General features: G+C 48.8%; 1 protein-coding gene across 1 annotated transcript; it reads right to left on the bottom strand.

The window, feature by feature from the left end:
• Positions 1 to 3,550: 3,550 nt before the first annotated feature.
• On the bottom strand, positions 3,551 to 11,919 carry Cst7 (cystatin F). Its single transcript, XM_032904391.1, has 4 exons — positions 11,808 to 11,919; positions 6,625 to 6,797; positions 4,627 to 4,743; positions 3,551 to 4,031 (listed from the first exon to the last, which is right to left on the bottom strand). Exons 1-4 carry the CDS (start codon positions 11,884 to 11,886, stop codon positions 3,954 to 3,956), a joined length of 447 nt encoding a protein of 148 aa, XP_032760282.1. The 5' UTR covers positions 11,887 to 11,919; the 3' UTR covers positions 3,551 to 3,953.
• Between the last annotated feature and the right edge of the window lie 431 nt (positions 11,920 to 12,350).

Genomic DNA, 12,350 nt, shown 5'->3' with positions numbered 1-12,350 from the left:
TTGGTATTTTCTGCTCTTTGCACTGTTTATTTCCTCCCTAAATTTGAGAATGCTGAAAAGACTGTGTCTCTAGAAGTATTTGAAATGACTTGACAGAAACAGTAGTGTGAAGAGTTAATGATATAAAAATTGAAAAATTGTCAATAGCTGAGGTAAATGAAAACCATTGGCTGGCCCTCCTCTCCTCACGCTCTCATGCTCAGTTGGAGAAGTGGCTGGAGTTTGAGTTGTCCTTCCTAATCCTGTGTCCCCTGCTTGGGACTGGCTTTGTAGAAATAGAGCAACCATAGATTTATGGTAAGATGGGCTTCAGACCAGGGAATGCAAGTCTTATTTCATCAGCTAAACAGCTCTCAGTACTGTTTATGGAACTTTATAGGGAAGAGAAATTGAACAGTCATGTAAGTCCTTTTAATAGCAGTGATATGCCTCATCGTCATGTATGCACGAAAAACTGGGCTATAGGTGAGCTATAAGAACTCTGCCTGACCTGGGCCTCTAAGTTAGCTGGCAGGTCGGTCGGTCGGTCGGTCGGTCTGCCTGCCTGCCCCTCCCTCCCTCTCTCTCTCTCTCTCTCTCTCTCTCTCTCTCTCTCTCTCTCTCTCTCTCTCTCAGAACGTTTTATCTTTAGGACTAAATTCTCACTGGTGAAGTTATTAGGTTTTTTTTTTTTTTTTTTAACATTTTTGGCAAAGAACTCTTTTGACTCAGCTGTGCTTTCAGTTCCCAAATGTGATTTCCCGTGTTTCTCTAGTAATTTTGTCATGGTGAGGTGTTAGAGGGTGTTGTCTTCATATGTGGGACAGGCTTTTCTTGTAAACTTAAAGTGAATGTTCTCTAAGATGACTTATTAATATTCTTATAGCATTAATCCAGTCATTAATGACTTACCTCAATTGTTTAAATCTATTAAGAGTCTGGTTTTGCTTGACAGTGTAATGAGTGCCGCTTGACATTTTATGGTCAGCACACCTGTAGTGAGAATTTATGGTCAGCACACCTGTAGTGAGAATTTTGGTTTTTTTTTTTTTTTTTTTTTTCGGAGCTGGGGATCGAACCCAGGGCCTTGCGCTTCCTAGGCAAGCGCTCTACCTCTGAGCTAAATCCCCAACCCCTAGAGTGTTTTTGTTTTCTTTTTTTTCTTTTTTTCTTTCGGAGCTGGGGACCGAACCCAGGGCCTTGCACTTGCTAGGCAAGCGCTCTACCACTGAGCTAAATCCCCAACCCCGTGTTTTGTTTTCTTTAATTTAATTTTTTTTTTTTTTCAGAGCTGGGGACCGAACCCAGGGCCTTGCACTTGCTAGGCAAGTGCTCTACCGCTGAGCTAATCCCCAACCCCAAATTTTGGTTTCTTTAAAAACTCACTTATGTTTTTGTTTTATTCCAGGTGTGGGATAAGAGGCTGCTTCACAGCAGGTGACAATTATTGGTCTCTTGTACTAGGAGGGTTGTGATTATTGTCTAGCTGCAGATAGATTACGTTTGGAATTCTGGGAACTTGCAGAGGGTATAAATACCAGGAGGCCGCAGCTGGGTGCTGCTGCTGCAGTTAGTCAGTGTTCATGAACAAAGAGATGAGGAGGAATTGGAGATATTCTGACGATGAAGATTGGACTTGATGCCTCTAACCATCAGGAAACAGTCTAAAGAAGTCTGCATCCCCTTTCCTACCTTTAGCCTTCTTTCTTTCCTACATAGTATTGGAGGGAAGGAAGGGATTAGGGTGAAATAAGTGTTGGAAGGGTAGTAGATATAAGAACCCAATAAAGTAACACACACACACACACACACACACACACACACACACACACACACACACACACACAGATTGCACCTACACATATCCTTACAGAGTGGTTATGCATAATTCTGGAAGTTTTCCATACTGCCTTACCCACTTTTTTGAGACATGGTCTTGCTACCTTGAGGCTGGTCTTGGACTCCTGGGCTCAGGCCTTTGCCTCAGCTCCTGAGTAGCTAGAACTGTGTGTACCATTCCCAGCTTGCACCTGAGGACTGAGTATGGATGGGCCCTGAGGCTCAAGGGCTAGTGTCTGCTTAGTGCCACAGACAGAACGACTGAGCTGGAGTCCTTGCTGTGATAATTGAGGCGTGTTCTGTAAAGCCGGACAGGAGGCAGATGGCCACCTCGAGGCTTTTGAGGCAGTGGCTGCCGCAGTTTGCAGGTCACAGGCTTGGGCACTGCAGAATTCTTTTAAGATTCCTTAGAGGTATATGATGGCCTGAATAGCAGTGGCGTGAGGTGTTCCGTGAGCGGTGAGAGCGATGCGTTATGGAGTGGTGATTGTAGCTCACTTGCCTCCTGCAGGGGTCACCAAGCTGAACAGAAGCACGTATTCAAAGCTGCAGTTGCGGGCCTGGCGGTGTATCTGGTGAGGACTGTGTGGCAGTGGAATGGCTGGAGGAAGCTATAGAACGTCAGGGTTGAGCTCTGTCAGGGCTTCGGATGGCTAAGGGGAAGCAGGTAGATGAGGCCTTGATGTGTTCTCATTACTTAACAAAACCAGAACAGGGGACCCTTCCTCTACTGCTTTATCATGAGCACCACACAGCCGTGTCCTGAGGGCTCTGGATGTGCCCGTGACTGTGCTTGTTTATGTGTGGGGTCGAGTGCCTTTCTCAAGAGTTGGTTTTATTGGTGCCACAAATTGCCAAGTGAAGTCAGTGTCTTGTGTTATTGCTGCTATCATTGTCCCTGAATTAAATTAGCCTGGGGGTCAGGACAAAAATAAAGGGGGATTTAAAGGGCACCAGGGCAGATCACTGTACTGTTCCGTCGTTAGGGCTATAGCGGTTACGTTGCCATGCACATTGCATGCAGATTTGCTTTCCTGCTGGTTAACAAGGCTGCATTGCGTCCAGGTGCCCGCATCTTTCTGCTTTGCAGTTCCTTTGAGGAGAGTCTGGAGAAGTTCAGTGAGTGGCCCCTCTGTCCACCCTGGGCTTCCTTGGTACTGAGCCACGTTCTCCTCAGAATGAAGGCTCTGAGACATGGCTGCCAGCCCATTCTGAGTTGACCCTCTGCTCTGCCCCTGTGCATCTTCCAGCTCAAGCTCTGTTGCTGTCTTTCCCAAGTTCCCAGTTCCCTGCAGCCCTTCATCCTTCTAGGGCTCCACACAACCTGTCTATCCCACCCCAGCCCCTTCCTCCAGGCTCCATCTGTGCTGTGTCCCAGTGACAGACTTGGAGAGGTTTGGCCCCATCATTTACCCAACCCTGTATTGATGTTGCTCCCCGTGCGTTGAGGACTCCTAAAGTGTTAGCCTTCGTGGCAGCGGAGAGCTTGGGTGCAGGTACGCTTCCTTCAGAAATGCTCCCAGAGTTCCTCATTCCCTGTGGGTGTTGCTACCCTGTTGATGCCAAGGTCTGGGCCAGTTCCTTAGGTCATCAGCACACTTGAGCTTACAGCTTATCACTAGATGAAGCCTCTTGAGGTTTTATGGAAACAAACAAAATTCACCAGGCCACCCACTTTCCTGGTTCCTGTAAAGGATGACAGACAGTGTTGCTTTTTAGATAGTCCGTCTTTTATTTATGGTAAACCATCCCCATCAGTAATAATCTGACGGTGGTAGATGAGCTGGATACAGAAGCCGCTCATGCAGTCAGGTATCAAGAAGCCTCTCACACTACCACCTTGTTCTACCCATGCTCCGGTAATGTCATCAAAGGATTCTCTGTATGCCCACATCCTGAATCTAGGTGTATAGCACTGGAAGAATTAATTTCAGAAGAAAATGTGAATACGGTTAATCTGGCAGGGAGGGCACTCTTCTCCCACCCCAGCCCCCCTAGGACCCACTGGCGTGTCTGTCGGCTCACTGGTAAGCAGGCCTTGAGGATCTGAGATGGCCAGGCTGGGGTGGAAAGTGAGGAGCGGGGGACACACGAGTGTCTTTATCGTAGCTGTGGTCTTGCTGAAGAGACAGAAGTCAGTGGCAGCGGAGAACAGGCACCTCGAAACTGTGCAGCCAGGGGATCACCCAGACTTCAGAGTAGCAGTGTAATGTCTGAAACAAGCAGAGGAAGGTCTCCTCTTAGGACCCAGCTGCTGCTAAGACCCTGCCTGCCTGGGGCAACTCCCCAGTACCTCTCGTTCATGCCAGACAACTGTGAACCGTGCATATATATTTGCGTGTATTCTCTGCTCAGTCAGTCTGTCCTTACCCAACCTCTAGTTTTCATTTTGAAAATCCTCAAACCTGAACGTTGGAATGATTCGAGAGTGTATTCTTAGCTGTAATTTTGACATGTTAAAGTTTGCCACATAGCTTTTGCCTTTTCTCTTTAGAGAGATAATATGTAGTAAATACAGCACTTATATTTTATCACATATCCTGTGTCCGTAGGTATTGTATATGATTTCTAAATTGTTTGAAAACTTTTTCTGCTGAAATCTCCCTATCCTACATTCAGAGCATTGCTCTGCAAAGAGACTTGTGGAAGGTGTAGGTCATGTGAGGGCTGGGAAGAGACTGTTTTCAACCCCGTGTCCCTTGAGAGAGTGCCTGCTGCTGCTGTCCTGTGTTCATGATTAGGGTATGAGGTGTGGACGTGTGCTGCCAGTGGAGGAAGTGCACTGAGTACACAGACTCTGCTGTTTACCCGCTTCAAGGCAGGGCTGGTTTGGAAGTCACAGTTGTCCAGTTGGCGGTGCATGGTCTTCCTGCATGTAGTTCGGCCGATTTCCACCTGCAGCATGTATTTCAGGCCTTTTACCACCTGGAGAAACCCAGAGCTGCGTTACTTGGCATAGGATGTAAAGGAGTGTCGTTGCCTCCCCAGCTGCTGAGGCAGTCTTAGAGCAGGTGAGAGAGCACTGGGGAGTAAGCTCAGGACTTGGCCAGGAGAGCTGCTACAGATGAACAGGCCCACACGTCAGCCATCCCTCTTCCTTTCCTGTTGGCAATGTCTTACGGCCCCTTTTAGGTTTCTGCCCGGAACTTTGCATTCTAGAGAAACCTCAGTGTGGGGTTGCCACAGCCACAGGTAAAGACCCACCCTCTCCCTCTTATCTGTCATCTCATTTCAACCTACCCAGCAACCGCCATTTTAACCCTCAGTGATGTTTAAATGGATGTCAAGCCTGCTGACTTCTGTATTGCTTGTTGGCATACATGGTACCTGCTGGATTCTCCACTCTTATGGGAACTGGTTTATTTTGAGTTTCATAATAATAGTTCTTCTCTACTTGGACACAGCCATGACTTAGTTCTGTATAGTTGGAAAGTTTCTCAATTTTTAGTCCCAGTCTTTAGTCCCAAATAGCATGTGAAACAGTTTCAACATCACAGGGGTACAGAGGGACAGTGCTCATCTCCCTTATGGGGACCTTGGGCACTCAGGCTTAGGATGGATTGAGGAGTGTGCCCAAAGCATACTTTCTTACAGAACCTTACACTTTTTAAGAGTTTCTAACGTTCAGTTTCTAAAGCAGCAGATGATGCTTTACAAAGATCACTACCAATCAGGTCTTGGTTCAGTCTCAAACTGTTCCCAACATAGGAGACAGTTACTCTGATGAGCCTCCCCCTTATAAAAGGAAAGGGGGGAGTTGTGGGGCAGTGGGCTGTGAAAGGTATCCTGGTTCTCGGTTGAAACCTGGTGACCCTGAAGGGACAGTAGGCGTCCCTTCATATTGCTGTCATATTGCTACAGCTCCCCAGTAGAGAGGTTTGTGGCCATCAGTCACATAGGAGCAGCACCCCAAGCCCTCCCACATGTAGATGCGGTATCCCCAAGCTCTGACCAAGCCAATAGGAAGTACCTACTGTCAGACCCCGACCCACCCCAAAACTGTATATCAGGATCCTATTCCAGAAGGAGTGTGAGAATTAAAAAAAAGTCACCCTGGCCCTGTGGCCCAGAACAAACATGAGTGCTGTAAAGCCACCATCCTCAGGGCAGGGCCTTTCCGTAGCCTTTTTCCTCTAGGCGCCAGCACACAGTGTATGTCTTCCGAAGTCAGCTTCATGTTGGCAGAGTGCCGCCAGAGCCTCGGTGTACAGCAGATGAGAGACTGCCAAGACTGTCCCCCCTGCCATGTTAACACATGTTCTTGGGACGCAAGGATTAGCAAGGCTGTTGTACCCCTAAGGTACCCTGGGCAGGAAAGTTCTGAGTGGATATAATCAATCACCAAGAAGGCAGGCTTTGAATGGTGACACTTATGCAGGCTGGAGGAAAAGTGGGCTTGTAGGTTTGAGAAGGGAGTAGGCCCGTTTATAGGAGGAAAGTGAATGGCTGCCATGGGAAGTAGTGCAGTGGCTTTGTGAGTGTGGACGAGGGATAATGACAGGAGATGATCTGGACCTGGACCCTGGCGGGGCAGCCCTCACTGGTACTGTTGTGCCTCTCTGCCAGGCTGTCAGCCTGGGCACACCACTCTGGGACCCTGCCATTTCTCACTGCTCCTGATGACTCTGGCCAGAGGTTTAGTGGTTTTACTAAAAGGGAAAAGGTTCCAGGGTATTAGGCTCAGCTCTGGGTCACACTGGTCTTGGCTACAGCCCAACTTCTGCTCCAGTGTTGTAGGTAATAGGTTATGTGGCCCAGCTTCCCAGAGCTGTCCTGAGGTGCCAGCTATTGGTCCTAGCTCCTCACCTGTACCAGGGCTTTGCTGACATGGGACTCCTTGAACAAAAATATGTCATTTGTGCAGTTGTTGAACTTTTCCACACTGTGCCTGGCGGCCTTAAGCACTCCTGGGTTATTGGTCTTTATTGTTTTGGGGAATCCTGGCTTCACACCGGAGTTCAAATCTTTGGAACACAAATCTGAAAGAAATGAAGCAGACAAAAACATTGAGGTCGGGAATACTGAGTCAAAGGGTCTTGCCTCACCTCCTGGTGGTACCCAGTTCTCTCAGCTGTGTGGTCCTAACCCCTCCTCTACTATCGCCTGTGTGCCTGCCACTTGTTTACTTCACTCCCTGACTACTGTGCACCCCCATTATGCCTGAAGTTAACAGACGCCAAGGCTGAACAATTGTATAGTTGCTGTCCCCTAGTCCCTGTCTACATGACCTTTTTCAGAACTCAGAGTTATTCTCAACATGGGGTGCCAGGCAGCAAAACTCCAGACAGGAAATGTGTTAGAATTTGCCCAGACTGGTCCTTGAGGCTGGCTGTCATCCCCCTGGTGTCCCTCTTGCAGTCTCACACCTTGTCTGAACAGCCCGAGTCTAGCCTAAGTCAGGTACACCTTAAACAGAGCCCACAACTCCACCACTGCGATGTACTGGCCCCTGAGGTATCGGTATAATACAGCTCTTCTCTCTTGTTGAGTGAATGTTATCTGGTGAGTTTTGGGTCCAGAGTCTGGTATGTTATGGGTATGAGAGTGTGGTCAGCTGGCTTCCACCCAGACCTGGTTTCCTGTACCAAGGAATCCATATTTGTAAAAAATGAGGGGCATCTATCTTACAGCCAGATATACTGTGGAATCCCAGCGTCTCTTCTTGGGATTCCCTGCTCCCAGAGGCATTGGTGTGACTGATCCCAAAGACCCACCTCACTAGAGATCTTGATCCATTCAGTCCCTTGCTTAGCTTATGCATAGGATTGGTCTTCAGTGTCCCCCAGACCAGACTGGTGAGGTAAGGAGGGCAGGGCTTGCTCAGGTGTATGTGTTTAGTCACTCGGCTTCAGGGTCCGGACTTTATCATTAGGGAGATAGAAGGATCTGTAAACCAGTTGGCTCCCTACAGCAGAAAGTGGCTTGTAGTTCTTAATGTCTTGGATTTGCGTTTCTCTTTATTTTTAACTTCTTTTTCAGTGGTCAGAGGCTGAGTTGCATATGAAAATAAAGGGCTGGTGAGTTGGCTTGGGGGTAAAGGTGCCTGCTGCTGGGCCTGATCTCAGCTAAATTTGATCCTGGTGGGAGGAGAGAACCAACGCTCAAGTTGTTCTTGGACTTCCACAGTTGTCCACATGTGGCCGCACATATAAATAAGTGTAATAAAAATTAAAATGCAATGAAAATAAAAAGCTCAAGGCTGGGGGGGGGCATAGCAGGGCTTTAAATTGGTAAATGGATGTTTTTAGACTTTGTTGGGATATGGGTATTTGGTAGCTGTCTAGACTGGACACTAAGGTGCAGGTGTTGGCTGTTGTGGCTGTGGTGTTTCAACTATAGATACCAAGTTCCCTTTGGGGACAAGATGCTCCCTCTGTCCCAGCGACTGAGTAGATGGTGGTCGAGGCCCAGTGGAAGTAGATTGAGAAATATTTTTTTACCTTGAGCTGGGGGTTAGGAATTAATACTATAGGTAGATGACATCTCAGAACTGGAAGACAGGGAGATTTGGGTTCCACCAGAAGACTTTTCTGTGAGAGCTTGGGGAAGGTTTTAGGGAAAGAGTCAGGTTTTTTTAAAAACACGATCTTTAAACAGGCTGTCTGTCCATGTGGCCACTAGAATCGTGATACCCAAGGTGTGGTGGTCAGGCCTGTTGGACAGTATTCAGTAAGGGAGCTTGTCACAGCAGATATGAGAGATATAGGGGTATCTCAGGTGAAAGGGAGGTCCTTCCTGGATATCAGTGATCTCTCAGAGAACCTCAAATGATAAACACTAGAGAAGGCTGTTCTCATGCTTATTTGAACCTGATTGGGGAGAGCCAGGGCAGCACGTCGAGCATCATCTGTAGTCTCTTATCTGCTGCCTGCTACAGGACTTTTGTGTGCCAAGGGGAGAGTGGTATAGTAGAGGAGCCATGATCACTGGGACACATGTGGCTATCTTCTCTTAAAGGGAGGCCAGCATGTGTGACCAAGCAGGGTCTCTCCTGGCAAAGGGCTTCCAAGCTAGAGAGCAAGATCCAGTTAGAGCTTATAGTTGTTTCTAGGCTTTCTAGGCATGGGCCCCTAAAGCCTTTTATCCTAAGTAGCATACGTCAGTGTTCTTGTCCAGTAGGACTTTGGGACCTGGTCTGGCCTGTAGATCTCTCATAGCTGAGTCCTCTACAGTCTCCTCTGGACTGTTCTAGTTTGCTCTCAAGCCCTTTATGTTCTCACAGAAGCCGAGGAAGTCTGAGGACTGAGTGGTGGTAAGGCAAATGCCAGGCTCTGCCCAACTGCAGGGGAACCACCCATATCCTGTACCTCTTAGGGCCCCTCACCTATACCATCAAAATCCATTGAGACTATGTCTTTCCCATGAGTTGTATGGGTCATACTTATGCTTTGAGATCTGAGTTGTGAGGGCGGGGTGGGCTTCTTTGAGGCAGCATCGTCTCCTCATGTGCTGGATGCTGATACTTTTTTCTGGGATTAACTACTCTGTCTTTACCAACTGGGACACACCCAGTGTTAGAATCTCAGCTGTTCTCCTTGGCTGTGCTGGCTTGGGCAAGCTACTTAACATATTTGAGCCTCTGCGTCCCATCTGTAAATGGAGATGATGATGACCCTGACCTCGCAGGGTAAGAATAAACAAGGCGGTTTGCATGAAGCAATAGTCAGCATCATCTAGGACTATCAGGTACTGCAGCAAGGATCTCTGAGGACAAACATGTTCATGGGAGGTCTTAGCACAAAAGCTAGGCTCATCCAGACCCAGACTCAACCTGCACCAGCTTCTAGAACTTTCTGTGGAACCCATTATAGCCAGGCCTAGTTATGCCTTTAGCCCTTGCGATGGGGAGCAGATGGTTACATGGCTGTGGGTTTCTTGCCTAAGCAAACAAACGTCCTCTGCAAGTCCTACTGGGAAGGGGCAGGAGATGAGGCAAAGGGTGACCACCAGCAGGGAACCTTTGTGGAAGAAGTGACACATTGAGAAAGAAGGCTTCCCGTTCTCACCAACAGCAAAGAGGCAGAGACAATGAATGTGGCAATTTCCTAAATTCTGAAGATTGGGGCTACTGCTCCTGGCAGTTTAACTCCTAGGCACAGAGAGATGGCATTTGCCCAGATCAGACACATTCAGTATCCCTGTTGCCTTGCCTTGGACTCAGAGGGTTTCAAAATTCCACAGGAAGTAGGGAAGGAGGGAGGGAGGGAGGGGGGGGAGAGAGAGAGAGGCAGAGAGACAGACAGAGACAGAGAGAGACAGAGACAGAGAGAGACAGAGAGACAGAGACATTAAAGATCCAGGTTCCCAACTGTTTGAGAGGGTCTTGAGCCAAGACCCTTACTGGAAATATCAGGAAGGGTGGTACCCAGTGGGTAGAGATGGGGTTCATTAGCACAGCAGAGCAAAGGCCTGGCCACTGACTTGTATGCAAGGGTTGACACTGTTGTGAGTACCCCAGGCCTCCAAGCACTTTGTGAGTATCATCACCGAGCCACTTTCTCTAAGACTCTCAGGTCTGGCATCTCAAAGGGCAGGGTGAAGGAAGTTCACTACTCTTCATATGGTAGGTATGGGGCTTATAGTAACCCCAGGTTCCAGTGTGAGAGTGGTGTTCATTTGGGTCTGGGCAAAGAGGCCTGCCTGAAGGGGGTGGCCCAGAGAAGCTGCTGAGGGCAGGAGGAATGGAGAGGACTCCTTTCAGCTCACATGCTAGGGGGAAGGTAACATGATAGAGTCAGGGGACTGGCAGTCCTCCAGTATCCTCCGCAACAGCTGCCTTGTGGTGTTAACTATAACGTGGTGGATGTGGCCACTGTGTTAAATTCAGCCTCAGAGGAGGCAAACACAGCATCTTCAAAACACCAAGTATAAAGACTGAACCCCCAGGACTGGTGAGACAGCCAGGACCAATGTCTTCCCCAGATCTCTCACATAGATAAGAGGGCTTTGCAGCATGAACACCCAGCCTCTGCCCCAAGTTTCTCTCTGGACAACTGGGGCAAAGGAACTGAAGGGAGGCCAGGAAGGGCCTCCTGGTGAGCACTATGGCTGCTGGGAACAGGGAATGGGGAGGCAAGGTCTGTGGCCTGACCTGTGGTTTGTGCTTTCTCCTCTCTTAACAGTTAACTACCTGTTTGACAACCACCCCCTGAGCTGCTATGGCTCCTCCTTATCTCAGAGCAGAAGCTCCCCCCTCTCCATTGTTGTTCTATCTCCACAGTGCCCAATTCACAGCATCTACTTGGGTCTTGGATTGGAGGCTCTGTCCTACTGTGTCTCTTGCACTTACTTCTTGGCACCTGATTTGCCGTGAAGCGGGATTCCATGTCCTTGGCGTCTCTTTGGTATTCCTTTCCACTGCCGCCCAGTGACCAGACCCAGCCTGCTTTAAGGAGGAAGAATGACAAAAGCCTTATGCATAAGCGCTGTCCTGATCTGCAGGGAGGTGGTCAGCTATCAGCTTTTTTTGTCAGTTAGAGGCAGGGCCCTCAAACTTTATCTATGTGCTGAATCTGCTTGCTGGGGCAGACATCTCCCAGCTCTCTGTAGGGAAACACGCATCCGTGGCTGCTGGTTCGCAAGTTAGCTAACCTGGCTGTATCTCAGCCTCTCAACACAGACGACCTCCACCCCTCACTGGCCACTAACACGTTGGCTTGATAATACGTGTCTTACTGGGGTCTCTGCAGTAAAGGCAGTTAGAAAAGTAAAGCTGTCAGATACAGACTAATTGAGTGAGGCCCTTGAACAGAAGAGAACAGAAGTTGCTCTCTCTATCCCTGCAGCCGCTGCTGTGCTTGATCCCTGATGTCTATTCTCCTTGGAAGTAGCTGCTGCCAGGATCCAGAGCCCCTTACGAGGGTCTTACGCAGGGTTCCAAGAGTGTCCTGGGAAAGAATGAAGACTAGCAGGCCAGGGTCCCCATACTTCAACTACTACAAGACGGTCAGGAAGTACTCTGGGATGGGGCCAGATGACCCTTCTCTTACCTGAGGTGTATGCCCCATGGGCGTCAGATGTTAGGCAGCAGAGGGCAAGCAGCATGGCCAGCCACATGGCTGTGTGCATGAGGGTAGCATGTAGTGGGCCGAGGCTGAGCAGAGGTGCTTGTCAAGCAAAGCTTCAGGACCAGGGCAGGGTGGGATAGCTTTGATGGGGCGTGGTTTCTTGCTGAATCATTTTAACCAGAAGCGCTTCATCTTCAGGACTTGGGGCCACAAGAGCAACCACTTCCTTTAAAGAAGTTTCCAAGCTGTGATCATTTGTAGGGGGTGAAGGGGGGAGAGAAGTGAGACCAATGAGCCAAGCACCCTGTCCCTTGCCCGGGGAAGGAGGAGGCAGTTTTCTGTCACCACACACAGGAGATGCTGATGTGAAGAAACCAGGGGATTTTCAAAAGCAGTCACTTGACTGTCTTCTCTCCCCTCCTCTACATTTGTAGCCTCTCTCCCCTCCTGCATTGTAGCATTCAGAATAGCCCACTTCAAGAGACAAGAAACTGTGCTGCCCATGTATGAGGGGTTATCTTACCT

Source organism: Rattus rattus, chromosome 5, assembly GCF_011064425.1.
Source record: "Rattus rattus isolate New Zealand chromosome 5, Rrattus_CSIRO_v1, whole genome shotgun sequence".
Classification (NCBI taxonomy): Eukaryota; Metazoa; Chordata; class Mammalia; order Rodentia; family Muridae; genus Rattus; species Rattus rattus.
This window is presented reverse-complemented; position numbering and strand designations above follow the sequence as displayed.